This window comes from Canis lupus, chromosome 30 (assembly GCF_003254725.2).
Source record: "Canis lupus dingo isolate Sandy chromosome 30, ASM325472v2, whole genome shotgun sequence".
NCBI classification, from domain to species: Eukaryota; Metazoa; Chordata; class Mammalia; order Carnivora; family Canidae; genus Canis; species Canis lupus.
In genome coordinates this window covers 7,327,775-7,353,448 of record NC_064272.1, presented here as the reverse complement: position 1 = coordinate 7,353,448, position 25,674 = coordinate 7,327,775, and the positions used below count along the sequence as shown (strand labels likewise).

Genomic DNA, 25,674 nt, shown 5'->3' with positions numbered 1-25,674 from the left:
ATGCAGAACTAATGCTAGATTCAAAGAAGTACAGGTTACAATTTATAAATTTAAGCCAAGACGACTTGAAGGTACTTTTTAAAAATTTTATTTATTGATTGATTGAAAGTGCTTCTAATGAAAAAAGGTAGTTATCTCTAAAAAATGCTGGAAGGGGGGGAATGCATTCAAACCTCCTTCAAATCAATTTAACTGCCTATCTAACAGGGCCTATATGTAGACTTTTCCTTATCTACAACCAATACACTCGTATAACTGCTTATAATTCTATATTTATTCCTGGAAATGAAATTCTGGCACTAAACGTCCTACCAAAGAAGTTTCCTTTGCACCAACAACAGAGAGTCCTAGTGGTCAGGGCCACGCACCAGCATTCAGGGGCTCTGCTGGCTAGGCAGGGGAAGAGCAAATTGAGCAGAATCCAAGACCTGGAATAATGTTTTTCCAACTTTTCCAGCCTTCATCCATACAAAGAAATGCATTTTAGATCACACCCAGTTCATATACTCATGTGAGACACATTGTACCAACAGTTTACCCTTCCTGTTTACCTTTCTTGTGATTGTATTGTGATACACATTCTCCACTTTCCCTACACCACTAAAATTTAAATAAAGCTGGTTGTGGCCCTCAACTGATTTCATAACCTGTTACAAGATAATGGCTCAGTGTTAAAACATTGTTCTAGATGACAGTTTATAAGAATAAATAATCCAGATTAATTGGTCACATAGATTGTAATTCTACAATCACTCAATTGAATGCCTATCCCCAGCCACATAATGTTTCTCCAAATCCTCTGTTAAATGGTTATTTCAAGAAATAAAACAAAAAACAGCATGTCAATTTACTCCTCTCTTCTAAAAGCAGGCATGTTAGGTTATGTGGACAAATTAAGGCCTATAAATACAGGTGTAGCATAAAATTAAACAATCATGTTTTAAAATTGACAGTTTCCAGATTTGCATATCAGAGTGAAGCTTTACTATCCCATCTGAGGTTTATAACATCAAACATTAGTTTTCTTACATGCCTACCCATGATAAAATGGTGTAATTTCTATTTACTTACCTGATTCTGACTCTTACTGTTCTCATCTTCAAAGATGACATCACTGTCAGAATCTGAAGCAGGTCTTAAAAAGAGAAACAGAGAAATACTAAAGAAATCAAATTCCCGGGATGCCTGGGTGGCTCAGTGGTTAAGCGGCTGCCTTCAGCCCAGGCGTGATCCTGGAGACCCAGGATCGAGTCCCACATCGGGCTTCCTGCATGGAGCCTGCTTCTCCCTCTGCCTCTGCCTCTCTTTCTGTGTGTCTCTCATGGATAAATAAATAAATAAAATCTTAAAAAAAAAAAAAAAAAAAGAAAAAGAAAAAAAGAAAAGAAAAGAAAAGAAATCAAATTCCCGGATGCCCGGGTGGCTCAGGGGTTGAGTGTCTGCCTTGGACCTGGGGCGTGATCCTGGAGTCCAGGGATCGAGTCCCGGATGGGGCTCCCTGCATGGAGCCTGCTTCTCCCTCTGCCTATGTCTCTGCCTCTCTCTGTCTCTCATGAATAAAAAATAAAATCCTTAAAAAACAAAACAAAAAAGAATACTCTTTAAAAAACTTTCTCTCAATGGTACTAAGGTGAGGTTTGGAAAGGAATTTCTTTTTTTTTTTTAATTTTATTTACTTATGATAGTCATAGAGAGAGAGAGAGGCAGAGACATAGGCAGAGGGAGAGGCAGGCTCCATGCACCAGGAGCCCGATGTGGGATTTGATCCCGGGTCTCGAGGATCGCGCCCTGGGCCAAAGGCAGGCGCCAAACCGCTGCGCCACTCAGGGATCCCTGGAAAGGAATTTCTATTTTTCCTTTCTTCGGGGCTGGATTCTGGAGATCTTTTGAAGACTACAGGGAATTGACACCTCCGGTCTCAATAGGGTTACTTTCTGAACTCCCATTTCTCTTTGCCAACACAGTGGCAGCCTGGCTCTCCCAAGGAACCCCCTCTCCGGGGCATGGGCCCAGTGCCCCCTCCGACGCTCTTACAGGAAGGGCTGGGAGAAGACGCCCTCGTGCTCGTCGTCGTCGTCGTCGTCGTCCTCCTCGCTGCTGGAGCCTGGGCGGGCGGAGGGGAAGCGGGCGCTGGCCGAACGCTCGCCAGATGTGCTCCACTCCACCGAGCTGAGGATGGGCGGTGGCGCAGCGGCCTCCACGCTACCGGCACCGTCGCCGTCGGGGCTGTCGTTGCCTGGGGACGGCTGGGACAAAGCTCGCCCATCCGGTGCCTGGGGCCATGAGTCCGAGTCCTGCGGCAGCATCCCCGGGCCCACGGGCCGCTCGTATCTCTCTATCCAGGCGTTATAGTAGCGCACTATGTTCTCGTGGTGCAGGCGCGACAGCAGCGTCACCTCGCCCTTGATCCTGCGGAAATGCCTACTGGCCGGATTGATGGGGATGCGCTTCACCGCGTAGCAGCAGCCATCCAGCTTGTTCTGCACCTGCCACGGGGAAGGGAGAGGAGGGAAACTGGTGCCACTCAGCCACGCATCCACTCTGTGACCCCATGTCCTCCCAAGGGGAGCCCAGAGTTCTGGATGAGAACCAACAGCTACAGTAGAGTGCCACATATTTCAACCTCTTAAGCTGAACGAAGTCTTGAAACTACGTGTATATTTAGCTTAATAAGAGACGTGGTGAAAACATGACCTGCATTTGAATCATTAATTTCACTGACAATTACATTTCTGCTTTTCCACTATCACATGTCATCTCATTTCTAAGAAATTATTATTTTAACCCCATTTAAAAATTATTTTGGAAAAAAAAATAAAAAAAATTTAAAAAAATTAAAAAATAAAAAATAAATAAAAATTATTTTGGGGATGCCTGGGTGGCTCAGTGGTTGGGCATCTCCCTTTGGCTCAGGGCGTGATCCCAGTTTAGGGATCGAGTTCCACATCAGGATCCCTGTGAGGAGCCTGCTTCTCCCTCTGCCTAGTCTCTGTTTCTCTCTGCGTCTCTTGTGAATAAATAAAATATTTAAAAATATTATTTTGGGGACACCTGGGTGGTGAGAACCAGCCCTGTGCTGGCTCCATGCTCAGCGTGGGGTCTGCTTGAGATTCTCTCCTTCTCCCTCTGTCCTGCCAGCTCATGCTCAGTCTCTCTTTCTCACATAAATAAAATTTTAAGAACAAATACTATTTTCTAAACTCAGGTTTAGAGGTTTCACAATTTTAGTTTCTCTACAGATTGTTTCTCTAAGGTTTCACAATTTTAGTTTCTCTACAGTTTTTTTTTTTTTTTTAATACCTAAGGTCACTAAACCAAAATTAAACTAAAAAAAAATGTTAATCCGAAAATAAATTCTAATTCTGGACTTACCAAACAGCGTAAACTTGGACAAATGACTTAACTTCTTTGAAACTTTTCTCATCTAGATGAGTGGCATGTACGCCACCCCCCTCACCTCAGAGGTGACTGACTGTAAGGATGAAATATGTGAGGTGAGTAAGGTACTTAGCAAGGGCCCAGTGAAACAAAACCGGTAGCAACACAATTACTGCCCACTGATTTTGTTACTAAGACTGTTTGTTACTAAGATTTATGTATGATTGACAGTATGTTTTAAGACTAGAACAATGCAATTAAGAACACAATAAAATAAAAACAAAAATACATGAGAAAGTTCCAAAGTCTCCAACTCCTGCATAGAGACATTTTCTCTCTTGGGCAGTCGCAGGATGCCACTGGATTGACTGAAGTTAACTTTTACAAAATTTTGTTCACTAGAACATTCTGGACCCAATGTGCAGGTCAGCTGAGGTGATGAAAGGCAACAACTTGGCCATGGGCAGAGGGACAAACTAGTTGATTACAAAATACAAAATAAAGCATCATTCTCATAGGTTTCGATTAAAATGAGAAAGGAGTATTATAAAATTGAGTTTCGGGTTATTTTTGTGTGGAAATAGTGGCAAGGAACATGCTTTTGAGTAGAACACATACAAATCTGAATGATGGTCTCCTCTCTTACTACATGTATGTAACCTCATGCAAATTATGTAACTTCTCTGAAGGTCAGTTTCCTCACCTGAAAAATGCGGATAATACTTACTTTGTAACAATGTCACAAAATTGAAAGACAAGGTTTGTGAGCCAACTGGCACACAACCTGAAATATGGAATGTGCCCCAAAAAGCTATAGCCCTGTGTTCTTTTATTGCCATACCATTAATAGAGTAGAAGACAGTGGAAAGTCTTGGCATGGTCTTCAACCTTGAGACTTGGAAGACATCACAAATGCCTTGAGTCACTGAGTGGGGTGTGGAGCTTGCTACACTGCAAACTCCCAGGGATTCACTTATTAAAATGGAAAGATGCCTGGACCAAATGGGGCCAGCTGCTCATGAAATGCCAAATCACTGAACAGAATGGCCTACCCTAACCTGGAAAGTGATGAAGTGTGAGGGCTGTGGCCTCAGATGGAAAAAGCCACAGAAAAACTTTGGGGCTTAAATTACTACACGTTTTAATTACATGAGCCTACTCATCTTTTTTTTGTTTTAAAGATTTTATTTACTTGACAGAGAGAAAGCAAAAGCAGGGGGAGCAGCAAGCAGGGGAGAGGGAGAAATAAGCTCCCCAGTGAGCATGGAGCCCCAAAAGGAGCGCTATACCAGGACCCTGAGATCATGACCCAAGTCAAAGGCAGATGCTTAACCAACTAAGCCACCCTCTACTAAGTAGGTACCCTCTACTCATCATTTTTTAGTACTAGTAAGGAAATGGAGTTTAACAATGTATCACGTTCAATAATCTAAAATACAAACAAGTTAAAGGACTTGATCAAAATTACAGTGAGTTAAAGGAATAATATATACATCAATCATCCATTCCCCTGTAGAGCACTGGGATTACCCAATTAAGTATTTGCCCACAGTAGGTCTATTTAACCACCTAACGATCATGTCTATACTTTATGAAGAAAGTTGAGGGCAGCCCGGGTGGCTCAGCGGTTTAGCACTGCCTTCAGTCCAGGGCCTGATCCTGGAGACCTGGGATCGAGTCCCATGTTGGGCTCCCTGCATGGAGCCTGCTTCTCCTCTCTGCCTCTCTCTCTGTGTTTCTCATGAATAAATAAATAAAATATTCTTTTTTTAAAAGTTGAAAATTTTCCATGATCCTGTAACTTCCTTTTGGAAAACTTAAGATTGTCCTTCTGTCCCTGATTACCACAGAAAAACTTTTTGTTTTGGGGGTTGTTGTAAAAGGCCTTCTACAATAATACTGGTAACCCTTCCTAATAACACTCTCAGAATCCTAAACAGGCATATACCTTCTTGATGATGGGCCATTTTATTTTGTGAAAGATAACATGTCTTATGTGGCTTTAATAATACAATATTAGCCTGGGTCTCCTAAAGTCAAAATACTTAAATTACATAAGAACAGCTGAAATCTCTACCTCAAGAGGCAGGTAATCCTAAGTTCACCCAAATAGACCAGAATGCAGAAGGGAAGACCTAACAACAGCACATCTTCATAATGCACCACAAATTTTATCTCTCAGTAACAGATGGGAAATAAAAGCCACTGAGACCATCTAGGGCCATTTCGCAGTGAATCCCACCTCAGCTCTAACCTCACAGCCCTTTTATCTACAACACCTCTGAAAGCAAATGGGATAAAAAGGACAATTTTCTTTCTGAGCCAAAGCACAGAAAAATGGTCATGTAGAGGTCTTGGCTCCACTTGAAGCGCTGGTATAATCATGTGGTTTTCACGGTAATGCACTGCATCAAGGGAGGGAGGAGGAAATGATGAGTTCTTAATGTGTCCAGTGTAACTTTAGGTAAAGCCTTTCATTCTGCAAAGGTGATGATGATCATAGTTTCAAATGGTCATATTTACTTCTCTCCCCACTCTGAAAAAAGAACTCCCTAAGTCTGCGGCGAGGGAACAGTGAAGGACTCTAGAGGGCCTGGGCACAACTCTGTAACCACACCTTGATGACAGCTCCGAAGGCTCCTTTGCCGAGAAGCTGTAATTCTTCAAACTCAATGAAATACCGGGAAAACTGTCTCTGTGTCTCACTGAAGAATGCTGCACTGGGTAGCTGCTTACTAGGAATAACAGTCTCAACATAATCTTGTCCTCCAGAATCTGAGTTAAAACAAAATGAGAGAGGGAAGCGAAGCATTAGAAAAACAGGAAGAGATGCAAAACCCAACAACAAAGCCAGGGCTGGAAGAAGGGGACCCAACCCGTAGTTAGGTAAAAAGTACCTCTTACCTGGCACAGACCCTTCAACACTTTTCTTCACCTCGTTCTCCTTCAAGTAGGTGGGATATACACTAGCCCAGGTTATGGGCGGGGCTGAGTGAGACCCACGGTGAGGGAATGACTTCTTGATAGAGCCAGAACCCAAACCCGGGTCTCCTGACCCATCCCCAGCTCTGCTATCAACACAGTTACTACCCATTGATTCCTTAGTCTGCTCCTTGAGCAGCAATAGGGAAATCTAGTTACATGGCAACAGGACAAGAAGGGGGACCCAACACTGAGAGAGAGATTATCCCAACGGACACTTGATCTGTTGAGGCTGGAAAAACCAGGACAGCAAAAACAGTTGCACAAGCACAGTATGTATTCAATGAGTGGATTTATGTACAGCTCGGTATGCAAAAGATAAATGATGGAGGCAGGCCGTTCCAGTCTTGGGTTTCTGCATCCTTTCAAAATAATTTATGTCAAACAGGGTTTCAAAAAAGAGTGGTATCAGACTTACCGTCAGGACTCTGTTCCAATAAAGACATTTTCGGCTGTGGATTGATAAAGCTGTGTTTCAACAATTGCTGGGGACTCCATCTTTCCTTGTCATCCAAGCAAACACACCTCAGTGAGAGGGCAGAAAGAATCTCAGCAACACAGAAAATAATCACTAAACTCGTTAGTCCAACAGTTTATTTTCTTTTTTATTTATAGAAATAATGTAAATACACATGATACCAAAATGTACTCATAAGTGAATGCATGCTGATCATCAGTCTGGCTGTAAGTGGGGAATCAAAAAATAGACATTCTCTAGAGGCAGCAAGACTTACCTCATGGAACAATTTTTTTTTACAAGATACCACAAGTTATCATTCCTCCTAAATACTTCAGTTCTAACCTAGACCTCTCCAGGGACCAGTGAAAAACAAAGCTTTCCAAAAGAAGAGCAAACGTGATAGCTGGTGCAGGGTTGGGGCCCAATAGGATAAACTTTGGACGGAGCCTGTTCCTGCTAAGAAGTAACATGGTAATGGTTCAGGACTACTTTTAAAAAGTCCCACATTTTATCATGTATTTTCTTTTAATTCTCATTCCTTGAACATTGTTTGATAGTCTAAGAAATAATTTTTTGTCTTTTAATGAAGACAAACCGCACCTTTAACCCAGTGGGTTCTAAAGATGGGGTGGCATCAGTACCAGTATTATCTGGGAATTTGTTACAAATTCTATTCCAACCTTGTCCTAGTAGACCAGCAGCTCTGGTGGTTTGGGCAGTAATCTGCACTTTATCAAGCTGTCCAGGTGATTTCAATTCAATATGATAAAGTCTGAGAACAACTGTTTTAACTAATCTGTTTGCTTTAATTACAATGACTCAAGGAGCACCACTTGGGAGCACTTGACCCTATTCTCAACAATATTTAAACGAACCAACCATCATTGTGAATTCTATATCACCTGTAGCTATGTAGTGGCGGCAGTAACTTCCTTAACAGGTAGCATCTTATTTTTTTATGTCAGCGCAAAATGCAAAGCACTCTTAATTCCATACTTTGAAATGGACAAGACCACAATAAAAGCATTTGCCTAAGACACTGTTTTTTTTCCTCTGAATTTAAGATTAATCTAAATTTTTTTTTAAAGATTTTATTTAATTTATTCATGAGAGACACAGAGACAGAGAGCGAGCGAGAGAGAGACAGGCAGAGGGAGCAGCAGGCTCCATGCAGGGAGCCCGATGTGTGACTCGATCCCAGGTCTCCAGGATCACGTCCTGGGCAGAAGGCAGCGCTAAACTGCTGAGCCACCCGGGCTGCCCAAGATTAATTTTAATTATATCAGTAAAAAAGCTTATCTTCTCCATGCAAATATTAAAACATTGCTGATTATGATAGTCTTTGACCAAAATCCCATCTCTCTCCAATTCCTCTACTCCCCTTCAGTGTCTGTCATTCCAGGCTTTTTTCTATGCATTTAACACAATAATACATAACATATAGTTTTGTTTTGTGGATGTTGTTTTTTTTAATGACATCATCCTATATTATTCTCAACTTGCTTTTTTCATTTGACCATGGAAAACGTTTTGTACCCAATTCCCCTGTTGGGGGGGTTGGGGAGCCACCAAGCAATTCTCTAACGCCAGTTGGGTATCATAATTCGACTCATTTCTGACATTATCCACCCAGAGATAGCATCAGATCTCACAGGTTGAAGGCTCATTCCTTTAAGACTGCCCCCAATCCTTTGTAGATGCCAGTGGCAACCTGTGCTTTCAACCATCCAGCTACAGATCAGAGATCTCAACAACCCCCTCCTTGGATTCAATCAGTCTGCTATAGTGCTTCACAGAACTGAGAAACATTTTATTTACTGGATTACCAGTTTCTTATGAAAGGATATAACTCAGGAACAGCCAGACAGAGGAAATGCATAGGGCGAGGTGTGTGGAGAAAGCACAGAGCTGGGCAGCCCCGGTGGCGCAGCGGTTTAGCGCCGCCTGTAGCCCGGGGTGTGATCCTGGAGACCCAGGATCGAGTCCCGCATCGGGCTCCCTGCATGGAGCCTGCTTCTCCCTCTGCCTGTGTCTCTGCCTCTCTCTTTGCTCTCTCTGAATGAATAAATAAATAAATCTTAAAAAAAAAAAAGCACAGAGCTTCCATGCCGGCCCAAGGCTCCCTCCCAGCACCTTCATATGTTCACCAACCTGCAAGCTCTCCAAGCCCCATGCTTTTGGATTTTTTTAAAAAGATTTATTTATTCATGACAGACACAGAGGGAGAAGCAGAGACACGGGCAGAGGGAGAAGCAGATTCCCTGCAGGGAGCCTGATGTGGGACTTGATCCGAGGACCCCAGGATTACAACCTGAGCTGAAGGCAGCCACTCAACCACTGAGCCTCCCAGGTGTCCCTCCTTTTGGAGTCTTTATGGAGGCTTCACTACACACACACACGACTGATTCAATCATTGGCCACTGGTGATCGATTCAATGTCTAGCCCTTCTGTTCACCCCACAGATCAGGAAGCTCAACACCTCTAGTCAATGGTTGGTTGTCAGGTCAGTTCCCTGGGCTACCAGCCTAGATTCTCAGAGCGGATCCTTAGGCCAGTTCCAAAATTTACCTCATTAACAGAAGAAGAGACACCTTACTGCTTAGAAAATTCCAATGGTTTTAAGAGCTCCCTGCTTGCAACAGGGATGAAGACCAAATATATCTTTCTTATTATAAATCATAATATTACACCATATGTCTTAGAGATCTTTCTTCCAAGCCAGTACTATAATAAGATCTTTTTTGAGCTTCCCAGAATTTATTCACATGATACACACATTCTTCTACTGTTGCACATTTAGATTATTTCCAATTTTTCATTTGTACAAAAAACTGCTACAGTGAACATTCCTAGACACATCCTGTTGGGTTTCTCAAGTCCCTTGTCACCTGTAACTCAACTATGACAGTAATCAAGAAAATTTTAAAGCCTACCTAGAATGAATTGTAACTTTAAGAGATTTTATAGCCACCAGGATTCTCAGTTAAAAAGATGAAATTTTCTGAGCCAAACATTTTGGCATCATAGTAGCTCTAAGTAGCACAGGCAAATACTAGGTTCATCTCTGAAAAAGGATGAAATGCCTGGAAAGTCACCCTGTTAGATTCACTGTCCTCTCTACTGAGGACGGAGTTGATAACGTTGTCTCAGCAAGGCCACTCTACAGGTGTGTGTGAGCTCATCTTATCCTCACAGCCACCTTGGGATGTAGGCAGTGCTATTAATATTAAATTACTAAATTAAAATTAAAGTATTAAATTAGGGACGCCTGGGTGGCTCAGCGGTTGGGCGTCTGCCTTTGGTACAGGATATGATCCCGGAGTCCCAGGATCGAGTCCCGCATTGGGGTCCCTGCGGGAAGCCTGCTTCTCCCTCTGCCTGTCTCTGCCTCTCTGTGTCTCTCATGAATAAATAAATAAAATCTAAAAAAAAAAAGTATTAAATTAAAATGATCCATTTTAACAGGGACAAACCATAGGGTAGAGAGTTTAAGTACTCAGCCAGGAAGGGGTAAAGGTAGGATCTAAATCCAGCTGTCCAGGCTACGGCCATACCACCCTAAACGCATCCGATCTCGTGTAATTCCAACTGTCTGGCTCCAGTCAGGGCTCTTTCCTATCACGGCGATTGATACAGAGCAAAATCTTCCTCCAGAGGATATTCACCAAGAAATCAAAAGACAACTACAAATGAAATAAATGTTGCCATGCTAGTGTTGTTGGTGAATGATTTTTTTTTTCTTTGTTTAACTGGGGCTGAACAGTAAAGGACAGTACAGGGCAGCTCCTCCTTCACCAAGCCCATCAAACCAGTCTAGGATGAGAGAGGAATATACAAAAAAAAACAAAAAAAAACTAAAGGACAACCATGTTAAACAGAGTAAGAAGTAGTGCTGATCTAAAGTTCGAAACCAACAGGAGTGAGTGATTCTCTAAGGAGAAAACTAGGAAAGTTCTGAGTCTGTCATCTTGCTATAAAATGTGAGAGACACCGCGCACTTAAACCTTCCTGTGTTGTTGTTTTTTTAATACATAATGCAATTTGCTAAATCACCCTTGACCCGTGAAGAAGGGCTGAAAGCAAAAGGTGACATTGTCTATCAGGGGTCCTAGCGCCATATTTCCACTGAGGTCATTTTAGCCTATGTCATCCCCCGGGTGCATTTAAATATATATTTTTAAAGTTCTATTGCATTTAAGAGAAGTTGCAAAAGGTTCCTTCGGAAATCTTAAGATGATTTATATACTTTCAGGAGGAAATACAGTATAAAGAATCAAAGCTGGCCTCTTTCCATAACATCATGTCTGCTTCTGTTTTACAGTACACAGAAACGATCTTAAACAGAAGGGCAGCTACTTTCATCTTTGTAATAGGTAATGAGTAAGTAACAAGTAACGATACAGCTTGGGTCAAATGGCAATTGAGACAGATGGGAACAGTAGTGAGTGGATAAAAGTGAATGGCTGGGAAAGAGAGAGAAAAGACAGAGCGGCAGAAAGGGAAAGAAACCAGTCCAGCTCAACTTCCACAGGAAGGTTGGACCAGGGAAGTGTCTGAAAAAACCCACTCTGAAGGGATCTTATTTTTTGTTTGACAGAGAAACCAAGAGAACCCAGGTCTGGCTTGGACAGAGCAGTGAGGAAGGGGCTAAGCTGCAAAGCACCGAAGGGAAGGACCTGAATAAACATATTAGGCCCTAGGTGGACCTTTCAATAAATAACTCTCTCAAAGCAGCTGGACTTGGCTCTGCAGGGAAATGTATACCTGGAATTTACCAGTGTTGAAAATCCTATGGCCAGTGTGAGGAAGTCACTGCATTCAATGACCTGGCTGAATGAGACCCTGCTCATGAAGAACGGTTACGAAGAACAAGGCACAGAACTGTGATGTTCCTCACGCTGTTTTCTAGATAGGGGGCCTTGTCTTCAACCCCTTAGGAGCCAGCAGCTAAGGGATATAGTGAGCAACTTCCATGTGGAATACCTGGGCATCTGTCCCTGGAGCAATCCCTGTTAACTTCCTGGATATACTAGGCACTCTTCAAAAGCAGTTTGAAAATCTTCCTAAAGCCTTAGTGAATGGAGGGCAACATTCAAGGTAAGGGAATGAAAATGTTAAGCAAGAAAACAAGCTACGTGGCTGGGAAAGGGGCTGGGAGAACAAAGAATGTTTACTCCGATCCTGTTCCTCACTTTTCAGCTTAAACATATCACATAGATGCTGAGCAAATTCAAGCACAATCACAAGTTCAGGACGAGGGGCGCCTGGGGGGCTCAGTCGGTTAAGCGGCTGCCTTCGGCTCAGGTCAGGACCCCAGGTCAGGATCCTGAGGGCCTGGGTTAGAGCCCTATTGTGGGCTCTGCGCTCAGTGGGGAGTCTGTTTGTCCCTCTGCCCCTTCCCCTGCTCATTCCCTCCCGCCCCCAAATAAATAAAATCTTTAAAAAGGTCAGGAGTAAAGAGCAATTAGAGAGACTCTCAATGATACTCACTTCTTTAGAAAATCTTGGAAGTCAGCTGGTAAGTCGCTAGGGATGGTCACAGGGTACTCTCCGCATTCTTGTCCTTGGCTGAGGAAGAGCAGCAGAAGGCCAAGACACCAAACATCCCCTTTCTTCCCCGTTTTATAAGGTAGGGCACTGTCACTAAAACTAACTCGGCTCTGCTCAAACACATCCTCCTTGCAAATGTCTGCTAGGCGCTTTGAAATGCTGTAGTCCGTAATCTTGACATTGCCCTCTGCATCCACCAAGACATTTGATGCATTCAGAACCTTGTGCACCACGTCATTGCTGTGCAAATAATCGAGGCCAGACAAGAGCTGAGCTGTGTACTTGCGGAGTTGATACACAGGGATGGGGCCTGAGTGGCTCAGATGTGCAGAGAGGGAGACCCCATTAATGTGCTCCAATAAAATGTCCACCATGATGGAGTCATCTTGCTCTTTGAGATTCATTGCAAAGTAGCGTACTACATTTGGATGGCTCAATTTTACCAGTGAGTTGAATTCCGTTTCTGCCCCTTGAATCTGGTAAGGAAAAACACCACTAAGATAATATTGTATTGATCAGCATTAACTGGTGTTTCACTTTACAAGTTAAATATTTAATAGAAAATGTACTCTCAAAGGAGATGGGATATTTTCTGAACTGTATCCTCCCCGAAATTGTAAGGCCAACCTAACACTTTATAAAGATGAAAGCAATTTAATTCTCAACTTCTGTGACCTCAAAATCTAATGTACAAATACGCAAGCAACTTGTTTTTTTGAAAGTAGGCACCACAACCAGGGTGGAGCCCAACATAGGGCTTGGAACTCATGACCCTGAGATCTAGACCTGAGCCGAGATCAAAAGCCAGGATGTTTAACCAACTAAGCCCCCCAAATTAATCGCTCTTCTCTTTTATTTTTTAATTTTTAAAATTAAAAAAAAAGATTTTATTTATTTATTCGTGAGGGACACAGGGAGGCGGGGAGAGAGACAGAGACAGAGAGAGAGAGAGGCAGAGACACAGGCAGAGGGAGAAGCAGGCTCCATGCAGGGAGCCTGACGTAGGACTCAATCCCGGGCCCCCAGGATCACACCCCGGACTGAAGGTGGCGCTAAACCGCTGAGCCACCGGGGCTGCCCTCTCTCATTTTTAAATAGGCTCCATGCCCAACGTGGAGACAAGACTCTGAGATCAAGACCAGAGTTTAGAGTCAGACACTTAACCCAGGTGCTCAGATGAACAGCTTTTAAAAGCAATTTCTTTTGCCATAAGGCCAGCAGGGGGGAAAAAAAGAGGGACAACTGAGTGGCTCAGTGGTTGAGCATCTGCCTTTTGCTCAGGTCATGATCCTAGGGTCCTGGGATCGAGTCCTGCATTGGGCTACCCACACGGAGCCTGCCTCTCCCTCTGCCTATGTCTCTGCCTCTCTCTGTGTGTCTCTCATGAATAAATAAATAAATCTTGAAAAAAAAAAAAAAAAAAAAAGAAGGCAGCCCAGGTGGCTCAGTGGTTTAATGCTGCCTTCAGCCCAGGGCATGATCCTGGAGACCCATGATCAAGTCCCATGTCGGGCTCCCTGCGTGGAGCCTGCTTCTCCCTCTGCCTGTGTCTCTGTCTCTCTCTCTCTTTCTCTGTGTCTCTCATGAATAAATAAATAAAATCTTAAAAAAAAAAAACTAATTTTTTTCACAAACCTTTCCTGATTAGTGTGACTGGCTGGCTCAGTCGGTGCAGTGTGCGACTCTTGATCTCAGATTGTGGGTTCAAGCCCCATGGTGGGTGTAGGGATTACTTAAAAATAATTTAAAAGTCTTAAAAAAGAAAGAAAGAAAGAAAGAAAGAAAAAAAGAAAGAAAGAAAGAAAGAAAGAAAGAAAGAAAGAAAGAAAGAAAGAAAGAAAGTCTTTCCTGTTCATAAAGAATCAATGTCAACCATTTAAAATAAGTACTAACACAAAAGAAAAAACCCCACAAATTGCTCATATGGTCACTACCCCTCCCTTTTTAAATTTTATTTATTTATTCATGAGAGACACAGAGAGAGGCAGAGACATAGGCAGAGGGAGAAGCAGGGTCCCTGCAGGGAGCCCTATGTGGGACTTGATCCCAGGACTCCAGGATCATGCCCTGGGCCAAAGGCAGGTGCTAAGCAACTGAGCCACCGAGGGATCCTACAAAAACCGTTTCAATTTCAGTATATTTACTTCCAGTTTTTCTACCAGAAATACATATTTCTAAACATAATGCTTTCCTACTGTTTGTGATCTCATTATTATGTAACTGTGTGACATGCAATGTTAAATATTCTCCTTAAATTCAGCATTATAAACTAATGTTAAAATTGTCCAGTCCCCTAAAATTCAGATCTGCTGCAAAGACTTCAAAAGATTGCAGAGGGACACCTGGGTGACTCAGTGGTTGAGTGTCTGCCTTCGGCCCAGGGCGCGATCCTGGAGACCCGGTATCAAGTCCCGCATCAGGCTCCCTGAATGGAGCCTGCTTCTCCCTCTGCCTGTGTCTCTGCCTCTCTCTGTGTGTCTCTCATGAATAAATAAATAAAATCTTAAAAAAAAGATTGCAGAAAGCACAAGAATGAAGTATTATTTAGCTCCAGCTGGAGATGGTTATTAATGCCCTCAGAAAGGCAGAAAAAGAGTATAGGAAAAAGCCGTACAAGTCATAACCATGTTCTGAGTGTGGTGAAAGGGGCAACAAGGGGCTGAGAAAACTCTGGAAAAGAAGCAGGTCCCCCACCATCACCTCCAGTTAAAAGCCCAGCTCTTTTGTTCTGCTACCTCATCAAGTTGGGCATGGGGGGTAGGGGGTAGAGGGGAGAGGCCTCTGCTCAGGGGGCCCCTGGGATGCCCACCTGCTTTTTGCACTTATCAATCTTCTCCTTCTCTTGACTGGTAAGGAACGGGCCCATTTTTTTCTGCCACCGAAGGACCCACTCATGTAATGACACAAAGTTGCCAGTGGCCGTTTCCAAAGCATTATAAACTAATTTTCCAAGCTGCTCATCACTGCCTGCACATTGAAAGAAAATATGATGAAATCTCACTGGTCTACTTTCTGCTGGGGTCAAGAAAGAGGGGCTATATCTTCATTCATGCATTCAACAGTGGATACCACATGCAAACTATAAAAAATGATTTCATATAATATACACTCTGTTGTAATCAAATTTTTAATATTTCACAACATACTCTGAACTCTTAAATATTAATTTTTACAAATGGACAATAATTGACTATAAGATTTTAGCATCAGATCAGTGTTATCCTCTACTAGCCATTATTCACAACATGACTTTCATGACCGGTTCACTTCTGATGACCATGCCTACCCTCATGTGACTAATGACCAACTAATGTGATGAAAGGAATTTGGAAATAGGCGCAGTCCACTGAGATTACTCCACCAAGGTAGATTACTGTGCATAGGAAAAACAAGTTTTAACAATTTCGAAACTTCAATATATCAATGATCTTATAAAATGCGAGTATATGCAACAAATATAAACTGGCCACTGGTTTTGGGGGAAGGAACCAGAAATGAGTTTAAATTTGAAGCTAGAAAGACAGACATATTTATTTAATAATAGGTATATGGTTTCCACTCATATCTGGAGGAGTGAAATTTCTATAACACCAATTTTTATTAAAGACTGTGATAGAAAATTACCAAAAAATTGGAAATGAAGAAAAGTACCACCCACAATATCACCATTTTCTCTTCCACTTCCCTCTACTTTTTTTCTAATTTACCAAATCATAGCATATATAACAGGGTTTCTTACCCTTGACACCAGGACATTTTAGACTAACTCTTTTGCTGAAAAGGGGGGACTTGTGTACTGCAAGGTGTTTAGCAGCATCCCTGGCCTCTACCCACTAGATGCCAGTAGCACCCCTACCCTAGTCTTAACCATTGAAAATAGGTCCACAAATGTCCCACAGGGGACAAAACTACTCCCAACTGAAAACCACTGATATATAGTATTTTGTCTTTTTCCCTTAGTACATAAATGATAGTTTTCAAAAAAAAAAAAAAAAAGATAGTTTTCCATGATGCTACATTGTCTTCATAATGAAAAAAAAACAGTTCCAAAGAAATGATGTACTTATTTTTTCCATTTAAAAATGCAAGGTAACCTGTATTTATAAGACAAAGTAGTCTTAGCAAAATTACTTTAGAGAGGGCAGCCCCAGTGGCACAGCAGTTTAGCGCCACCTGCAGCCCAGGGCGTGAACCTGGAGACGGGGGATAGAGTCCCCTGCTGGGCTCCCTGTGTGGAACCTGCTTCTCCCTCTGCCTGTGTCTCTGCCTCTCTGTGTGTGTGTGTGTGTGTCTCTCATGAATAAACAAAATCTTAAAAAAAAATACCTACTTTAGAGAAGTGTGTCTGAACTAGCTCACCTAGACTTTTTAACAGAGAAGCAGTTTTTAACCTCATTAGAAATGCTGGCAACTTAAAAAAAAAAAAAGAAATGCTGGCAACTTAAGAAATTTTAATTAAAATGATCAGTTATGCTAGTTATAAGCAACTCCTGACATTCTGAGCCTAAGGCAAAAAAAACATATTCCTTGATGTATGAATATATTTCAACCTAAGGAAGCAACCTGTGGAACGTGGGGTTTAAGCAGTACACCCTGGGAGAGACATGATTTTAATATGGGATGGAATGTGATGTGATTTACATAAAGCCTAATTAAATGTGTGCGTCATAAAGTACAATATCTCGCAATATGTATCTCCTCAATTGGAACCCAGTGGGTATCTCCTAATTGCTGGCTGGAGGGGTTTTTCTGTATTGTGATTTTTTTATCACCACCCTCTTGTCACTTTTTCATGATGGGGATAATAAAAGGGACAAAAGAACACATTGCAATGAGGCTGAAGGAATTATGTTACCAGAAGATTTCTGACTGCAACTCTATTAAGTGTTAATGATTATTTGTACAGACGGTCTCCATAGTGCTTTATCCATCAGCTTTCTCTGCTTCTAACAGCTTTAAGTGGAAAAACTAATGTTAATTAGTTCAGCTTTTATAAAACATTTCCTAGAAAATCAGGACATATTTTAAAAATCAGACCTGTTGTGAGAAAGCTAATAAATAATTTACATGACGGTTTTATTAAAAAATGTTGACTACAAATGTGTCCCCTAATGAGGGCATTAACTAAGGTAAATTGGTCTAATGTGTACCAGTGAGAATTAGAAACTAAGCGAAGGTAATAAGCATCTGGATTAATTTGCCTTCCTGGTTTCTCCATATTATTGAAAGCAGTGAGTTTTATGTTAAGTTTGGGAGCCTGAAATGCCTCTAAGTCAAGGACAGTCTCAGGTCCAAGGTCATGAACCTGCTTAAATGGTTGCTTTGTCTGAATAGGGCACACTCTGTGTACACATGGTCTTGTACAGTTCAGGCTGCTTTCTGATAGCCAAGGTTAAGTGTTCAGTTCATAGACTATTCAGATATCTGGTTTGTTCTCCCTTTTATCTGCTGCTTGCTCCTGGTAACTCCCCTGCTAATTTGCCCTCCTTAAAGGGCATAGGAAAAAGACACCAAAAGAAAGTAAATTCAGGGACGCCCGGGTGGCCCAGCGGTTTAGCGCCTCCCTTCAGCCCAGGCCATGACCCTGGAGACCCGGGATCGAGTCCCACATTGGGCTCCCTGGATGGAGCCCTGCTTCTCCCTCTGCCTGCGTCTCTGCCTCTCTCTCTGTGTGTCTCTCATGAATAAATGAATAAAGTATATTTTAAAAAAAAGAAAGTAAATTCATATAGATAATTTGGCTGTTAGCTTTGGTAAGAATATTCATGCGATTGAAAATTAAATTGTCAAAATCACTACATGCAAGTGACCCCTACACCAAGTAGTGGCTGTATCTGAATGGCTGATAAAAGATGTACACTTATGCCAAAAAGTAAATAATGAAAACTTGACTTTAACATAAACAATCTAAATCACAAATTGCTAAACCAGCTTTATTCTAAAGAGCCCTTAGTAGACAAAATTGCTAAGTAAGACAGATGGAAAATAAATAAGCTGGTTTTCCTGGCCAGCAATGCCAAGCAGGAAAATGCTATTGAGATGGGTATCAACTTTAGAAAATTACACTTGGTCATTTTATTAAACATATTTTATCAGCAATTGATACACATGATGCAAAATCCTAGCGATTCTTATTTTCGACCATTTTGGTTTCAAAAAGCTTGACGAATTATAATAATGACAAATGTTAAATGATCTTTAAGCTAACAATACTTCCAAGAGCTTAGGTTTTAATTTCCATTTTACGGAAGGGGAAACCTAAGCACTTTCTCTTTCTGGTCATTAGCTAACAGGAACTAGAATGACTTACTGAGTTGATAGCCTTCCCTGGACCACACTGCTTCAGACAATGCAGTGTCCGTTCCACCCCATCCTTCCATGATTAACTTTTGTCGCTAGAATAATTTAAATCAATTTAGCGAATTTACTCACCAATGCACCTCCCTTTGTAAACCATGAGCTGATCAGGGCTACCCATAGAGAAATACAGGACTTCACAAGAGCCAGAAGAATCTTCACTACTACACAGAGAATACTGACGTTCTCGCCTTCAAAACAAATTTAGACAATGATTTTTTTTTTAAGATTAACACATACACACACAAAAAGATTAACACAGGAAATTCTTGCCCCTCTGTTTTCTCCTGTTTACTACCCCATTCACTGTCTAATATCTATCTCCACTAGGAACTGAGTTCAAGTGCTAATGGGATCAGTAGCACCCCACTCTATTGAGGTCCTCTCCATATGAACTCTACAGATCCCTAAATCTACGTCTGTGCTGTCCAACAGGGTAGCCACTAGCCACATGTGGCTATTTAGATTTAATCAAAATGAAATTAAAAATTCAGTTCTGAGCAGCCTGGGTGGCTCAGTGGTTTAGCGCCACCTTTAGCCCAGGGCATGATCCTGGAGACCCGGGACAGAGTCCCACATCGGGCTCCCTGCATGGAGCCTGCTTCTCCCTCTGCCTGTGTCTCTGCCTCTGCCTCTCTCTCTCTCTCTCTGTCTCATGAATACATAAATAAAATCTTTAAAAAAAAAATTCAGCTCTTTGGGGCACCTGGATGGCTCAGTGGTTGTCTGCCTTTGGCTCAGGTCCTGGGATCGAGTCCCATATCAGGCTCCCCACGGCCCATATCAGGCTGCTTCTCCCTTTGCCTGTGTCTCTGCCTCTCTCTGTGTGTCTCTCGTGAATAAATAAATAAAATCTTAAAAAAAAAAAAAATCACCTCTTTAACAGCAGTAGCCAAATTTCAGTACTCAATAGCCACAAGTAACTAGGTGGCTACCCTGCTGGACAGCACTGATAGGGAAACATTTCCATCATCACAGATGTTCTACGGCAGTGATTTAGCTGGGTCCCATGGCAATCCCATATCTCTGGATCCCCATGCACCTGCACGTCTGGAGAAAGCTACAGATGGGGATGTGGAGCACTACAAATGCCTAGTCTTCAGCTGAGCCCCAAACATTGTATGTTCCCATTCGTTGTCTTGTGTTTGGTAGATATGCTCTGCTAATCTCCTTTATGACTTCTCCCCAACGCTCAGAACCTACCCTGTCCTCCCTTCTTCCTCATTTTTTGCTTTTTGTCTGAGTTAGAAGATCTGGGAAGCTAGATGATAATGCAAAAATAATCAGGGAATTATAAATATAATTATAATATAAATGAATAAATTGGCAGAGGTTACAGGGAAGAGGGATACGGAGAGAGCTGACAGTCAGGTCTGGACACCTGTACGAAAGGTTTTGATAAGCCACAGGGACTGATCTCTGGAAAGCAGCCTCACTAAGCATGATCTTGCCTTCTACTTTCGCTCAGAACATGAAGCACTGGAGAGTGAAGCCCACACTTCTACGGTTCTGCCTGTAACATTTCTTGACATCTGTACCATTCTTTCTTTTGCCCAGACTGAAGGAGGATGGCAATCCAGTCCACTGTTCCATTCCCAACAGTCTCCTCTGAGATCTGGGTCCATGAGCTAGTCCCCGTCTCCTGTACATTCAGTCTGACCCTCCATTGGTTCGCCCCTCAGACTATGGCTCTCTCCCAGGTGCACACTCCCCTTCCTCAATCTTGTGCTCCCACCTCCTCTTGCTTTTCATTTTCAAACTTCTGTACTTGCTTGTCTCCACCTCTGTGCCTTCTCTTTACTCTTCATGCCACTGCAATGTCAGTAAAATCACCATCACCAACCTATCCACTCTCAATCTGGTTTTTCCCCTTGGTTCTTTTCTTTTGGTTGGTGGCACTGTCATCCATTCTGTCTCTAGTCAGAAACACACAAGCCTCCCTGAGCAACTAGATCTCCTATGTGTAGTTAACCCCCCAAGCACCACCCTCTCCTCTCCAATTCCCCTTGCCCCATTTGGGTCATTGCCAACTTTCTCCTGGACACGTGTGATACTCCATTATTAACTGGTCTCTCCACCTCCAGTCCTAAGCGTCTTCCCCTCTCCCAAGCCTCTTCCACACTGCTGACAAGAACCATTATGATTTGACTGTCTCATACCACACGTGTCTACATATTTGAAACACCAGGGAAGGACTAATATACTGTAGTTCTGTTTAAATTTCTACTTGTAAAGTTTTTTGTTGGGCAGCCCAGGTGGCTGGCTCAGTGGTTTAGTGCCGCCTTCAGCCCAGGGTGTGATCCTGGGGCCCCAGGATCAAGTCCCATGTCGGGCTCCCTGCATGGAGCCTGCTTCTCCCTCTACCTGTCTCTGCCTCTCTCTCTCTCTCTGTCTCTCATGAATAAATAAATAAAATCTTTTAAAAAAATAAAATAAAATAAAATAAAAAATAAAGTTTTTTCTGAAACCAAAGGCACCCTGAAACTTACGGAGAAAAACATAAAAGCAAAGGTTAAAATGATATGGTAGGCTTATTAACATAAATTATTCATCTCTACATCCATTCTGCTCCTTCCAAAAGATGGTGCTAATAGATATTTTAGCTTATGTCATCTTTATGTTATTTATAGTGTGTCACTGCTCGGTTTACAGGGGTTTTAGGGATGCCTAGGTGGCTCAATGTTTGAGCATCTGTTTTCGGCTCAGGCCGTGATCCCAGAGTCCTGGGATCGAATTCTGAATTGGGCTTCCTGTGGGGAGCCTGCTTTTCCCTCTGCCTAGGTCTCTGCCTCTCTCTCTGTCTCTCATGAATAAATAAAATCTTTTAAAAAAAAATAAAAGTGTTTTAGAATATTAATCACTTTATCATGACTGTTAAGTACAAACAATGAGAATGTTAAGAGTTTTAGTGTGAGGGATGCCTGGGTGGCTCAGCGGTTAGGCATCTGCCTTTGGCTCAGGGCATGATCCTGGAGTCCTGGGATCGAGTCCCACATCAGGCTCCCTGCATGGAGCCTGCTTCTCCCTCTGCCTGTGTCTCTGCCTCTCTCTGTGTGTCTCTAATGAATAAATAAATAAAATATTAAAAAAAAAAGTTTTAGAGGGAAAAGATGAATCATTAGGAGTGAAATAAATGAAATATTGAGACTTTTAAAAGTTTAAGTGTCAAGAAAACAACAAAAGTGGTATAAATAGAATAGAATGTATAACAGTGGTAATCATTCTGAAGGATAAAAAGCAAATCTCATAAAGTCTGAGAAGGAATAGAGGCAAAAGGCAGTGCCACTGATGTTTCCTATTTTCACCCAAGAGATGTATATATATTGGGTGCTCATATTGTCTATTTTAGACTCATCCAAAATTGAGTTTAGAACAACCTTTAGGAACCTAATTCATTTATGAGTAAAACAGCTTCTGAACTGCATCAGAAATAACCATCCCTGGGACACCTGGGTGGCTCAGTCAGTTAGGCACTGGACTTTGATTTTGGCTCAGTTCATGATCTCAGGGTTGTGAGATCAAGCCCCACGTTGGGCTCCACTGGACTCTGCACTGGGTGTGGCGCCTGCTTAAGATTCTCTCTCTTGGGGCAGCCTGGGTGGCTCAGCAGTTTAGCACCACCCTCAGCCTAGGGCTTGATCCTGGAGACTCAGGATCAAGTCCCACGTCGGGCTCCTTGCATGAACCCTGCTTCTCCCTCTGCCTGTGTCTCTGCCCTCCTCTCTCTCTCTCTGTGTCTGTCTCTCATGAATAAATAAAATCTTTAAAAATAAAAAAAGATTCTCTCTCTCCTTCTCCCACTCCAGCTCCAAAAAAGGAAATAAAGAAAAAAAAAATAGCTATCCCAATGCAAACAAATGTAATTTAGAAGCATTAACAGTGGTCTCATCATCAAGGGTCTATTTGAGAATACAGAATGTTCACAGGGGATTACAATATTATTAGGAATATCACCCATGCAATCAGTTTTTCCAAGTAGCTGTGTTATGCAAAGATAAAGGATGTTTTAAACAAAACTGCCAAATATTATTAACTACATCTTCTAAGGGACAGAGAATTAGAGATAATTCAATTTTAGAAAACTAAATTAGGTGCCTAGGAGCTTGATGCCTAAAAACAAGAAAAGGTGAATTTTTTTTAAAGATTTTATTTATTTTAGAGAGAGAGAGAAAGAGTGAGTGCAAGCATGGGGAGAGCAGAAGGAGAGGGAGATGATCTCCAACAGACTCCACATTAAGTACAGGACCCAACGTGAGGCTCAATCCCAAGAACCTGAGATCACTACCTGAGCCGAAACCAAGAGTTAGAGACACTTAACCAACCGTGCCACCCAGGTGCCCCGAAAAGGTGTTTTTTTTTAAAAGCCAAGTAGCAAGAAGAGAGGTGGCAATCTGTCAAAGGGGGACTTAAGAATTGGGCTCTCATCCAAAAGACTGTTCTGCCAACATGACTGATAGGGTAGTTGGTTGGACCAGGATATGAAAAAAGGAGAATCTCACCTGAAACATGGAAGATATCCTCAACTTCCTGTCTAATTCATCAAGATGCCACAGAAAACTAGCTCTTCATCCCTTAGTTTCAAACTCAGGGAAGTACTGAGGACAGAAAGTAAGAATTCTCGACACTGCTTAAGTTGAGGTGAACTAGTCTATGCCTCCAAGGAACCAAGTAGAGAAACAGTGATCAATGGAGAATCACAAGTTTGGAAATATTTATCAAGGATTCACTCCTTTTGGGCAGCCCTGGTGGCTCAGTGGTTTAGCGCCACCTTCAGCCCAGGGCCTGATCCTGGAGACTTGGGATGGAGTCCCACGTGGGGCTCCCTGCGTGGAGCCTGCTTCTCCCTCTGCCTGTGTCTCTGCCCCCCTCTCTCTCTGTGTCTCTCATGAATAAATAAAATCTTTAAAAAAAGAAAAAAGAAAAGGATTCGCTCCTTTCCTACCAACGTCCTTTATATACTTCAGTGGTTCCCTAGTTTTTTGGGGAGAGTGCAGGGAATCCCATGTCTTATACCTTTCGGAATCTGTTCTCTATAAGGATGAACAGCCAGCAGTTACATTAACTGGTTTGAGGATCAGGAAAACAAGCTAGGGGACACTTGGGTGGCTCACTGATTGAGCGTCTGCCTTTGGCTCAGGGCATGATCCTGGAGTCCCAGGATCGAGACCCGCATCAGGCTTCCTGCATGGAGCCTGCTTCTCCCTCTGGCTATGTCTCTGCCTCTCTCTCTCTCTCTCTCTCTGTGTGTGTATCTCTCATGAATAAATAAATAAAATCTTAAAAAAATAAATAAGCTATAAAAAAAAAGGGGAAAACAAGCTAGGAGACGACCTGATGTTGTTTGATGGTGGAAACAGGTAATACATCCTAGACTCTAAGCTACACATTAGTAAGCTGCAAAAAAGGTGGCTGCGAATCTGTGGGAAATGATTCTCTTCCATGAACTCCTTACAGAGACTTTTCTTCCCACTTTGGCTTCTCCTAAAAAGTCCGAAGTACCCAGTTATGAGGTGTAACACCCCTGGAAAGAAGACAGGGATCAGGGAGGACTGGGTCTGTACTTCACAAAAGGCAATTTGACACTGAATTATATACTTGAAAATGTTTAGTTTTATGTTATTTGATTTTCTTTAAAAAGTCATTCCTTCAAGGGGGAAAAAGGACAACTTGAAAGACACAGAAAATGAAGTTCTTCCACAAAAGCAATGACTCATCGGAGAAAAACTGGGCTAAAAGGCCTGGCCCTTGGGGCACCTGGCAGGCTCAGTTGGTGGAGCATGCAATTCTTGATCTTGGGGTTGTGAGCTAGGGCCCCACAGTGGATACAAAGATTGCTTAAAAATAAAATCTTTATAAAAGAAAAGAAAAGGCCAGGCCCTTGAGTATCAAGGCTTTAAGTTCTACTAGAATAGTGCCTGGTTTTCTGTTCTTTTGTTTTAAATAACAGAAACCTTTTGTTAAATAAAGCTTTACTGGTTTCTTATAACCCACAGAAAAAGAAAATCAGAGTTGTCCCTGTTAAAGAGGCTGCAGACTGGGACGCCTGGGTGGTTCAGCGGTTGAGCATCTGCTTTCGGCTCTGGGTGTGATCCCGGATCTGTGATTGAGTCCCACATTGGGTTCCCTGTGAAGAGCCTGCTTCTCCTTCTGCCTAAGTCTTTGCCCCTCTCTCTGTGTCTCTCATGAATAAATAAAATCTTAAAAAAAAAAAACAAAAAACTTAAAATTTAAAAAAAGGATACTCAGATTGAGTTAGAACAAATGAAAATCTTCTTTTACACTATTAAGATTTATAGCCTTTGAAAAAGTTACTAAAACTATTACTTGAAAATTCCATCACATGTTGCTACAAGTTGTTTTTTCTACAATCTTCATCTTTCCTAATCAGAAATCCCATGGACTTACCTAGACCTTCCAGAGGAGTTGGTCCGATGTTTACCATTTCCTACAAAGTCAGGAGAGCCTCCATGTAGAATGGCAGATATTCTGTGTCCTCCTGGGTCTTTCCTAGAGTTTTGATCTTGGTTTGACAAACTAGCAATTTCCAAACGCTCCTAGAAAAAAGAAAAGTAAAATTGACTTTAGATACAAGTCATAAATAGGAGACAATCATGGTACATAGTCATTAGTTTAGTAGAGAGTGCAAATTTTATTTAAGCTGAATGTTTTCAAGTGTAATAATATTAAGTTGAACTTAACTTTTAAAAATTCAATGTCCAGAGTGTATTGGTTCAAGAACTGAAGACCAGGTTATAATATCACCAGAATGTGAATTTTCTAAGTGAAAATGCTTAGAATCTTACAAGATGGGTGAAAAGTTGAAAGAAGAGCAAGAGAGGGAGAAGACAAGGAAGAGGAATGCAAAGAGAGAATAAAGTGGCTGGTGGGCAGGTGGGATCAGAGGAAGACAGGGCTGATGGAAACAGTCCTATCACCTTACATTTAT

General features: G+C 42.1%; 1 protein-coding gene across 6 annotated transcripts in view; it reads right to left on the bottom strand.

The window, feature by feature from the left end:
• The window catches only part of EIF2AK4 (eukaryotic translation initiation factor 2 alpha kinase 4), a 103,078-nt gene that overhangs the window by 51,821 nt on the left and 25,583 nt on the right, over positions 1-25,674 (bottom strand). For 4 of the 6 annotated variants that reach the window (XR_007407431.1, XM_025473228.3, XM_025473226.2 and 1 more), the window contains 8 exons: positions 25,134-25,282; positions 18,804-18,919; positions 15,181-15,338; positions 12,312-12,847; positions 6,779-6,885; positions 5,996-6,153; positions 2,035-2,486; positions 1,072-1,135 (listed from right to left, as the gene is read on the bottom strand). Coding sequence is in view for 5 of the 6 variants with exons in the window: in XM_025473228.3 (XP_025329013.1) it covers positions 1,072-1,135; positions 2,035-2,486; positions 5,996-6,153; positions 6,779-6,885; positions 12,312-12,847; positions 15,181-15,338; positions 18,804-18,919; positions 25,134-25,282 (1,740 nt within the window). In the remaining variant the exon portion in view is untranslated. The remainder of the gene's footprint in view (positions 1-1,071; positions 1,136-2,034; positions 2,487-5,995; positions 6,154-6,778; positions 6,886-12,311; positions 12,848-15,180; positions 15,339-18,803; positions 18,920-25,133; positions 25,283-25,674) is intronic. The other 2 variants (XM_049104364.1, XM_049104365.1) reach the window with 1 other exon arrangement.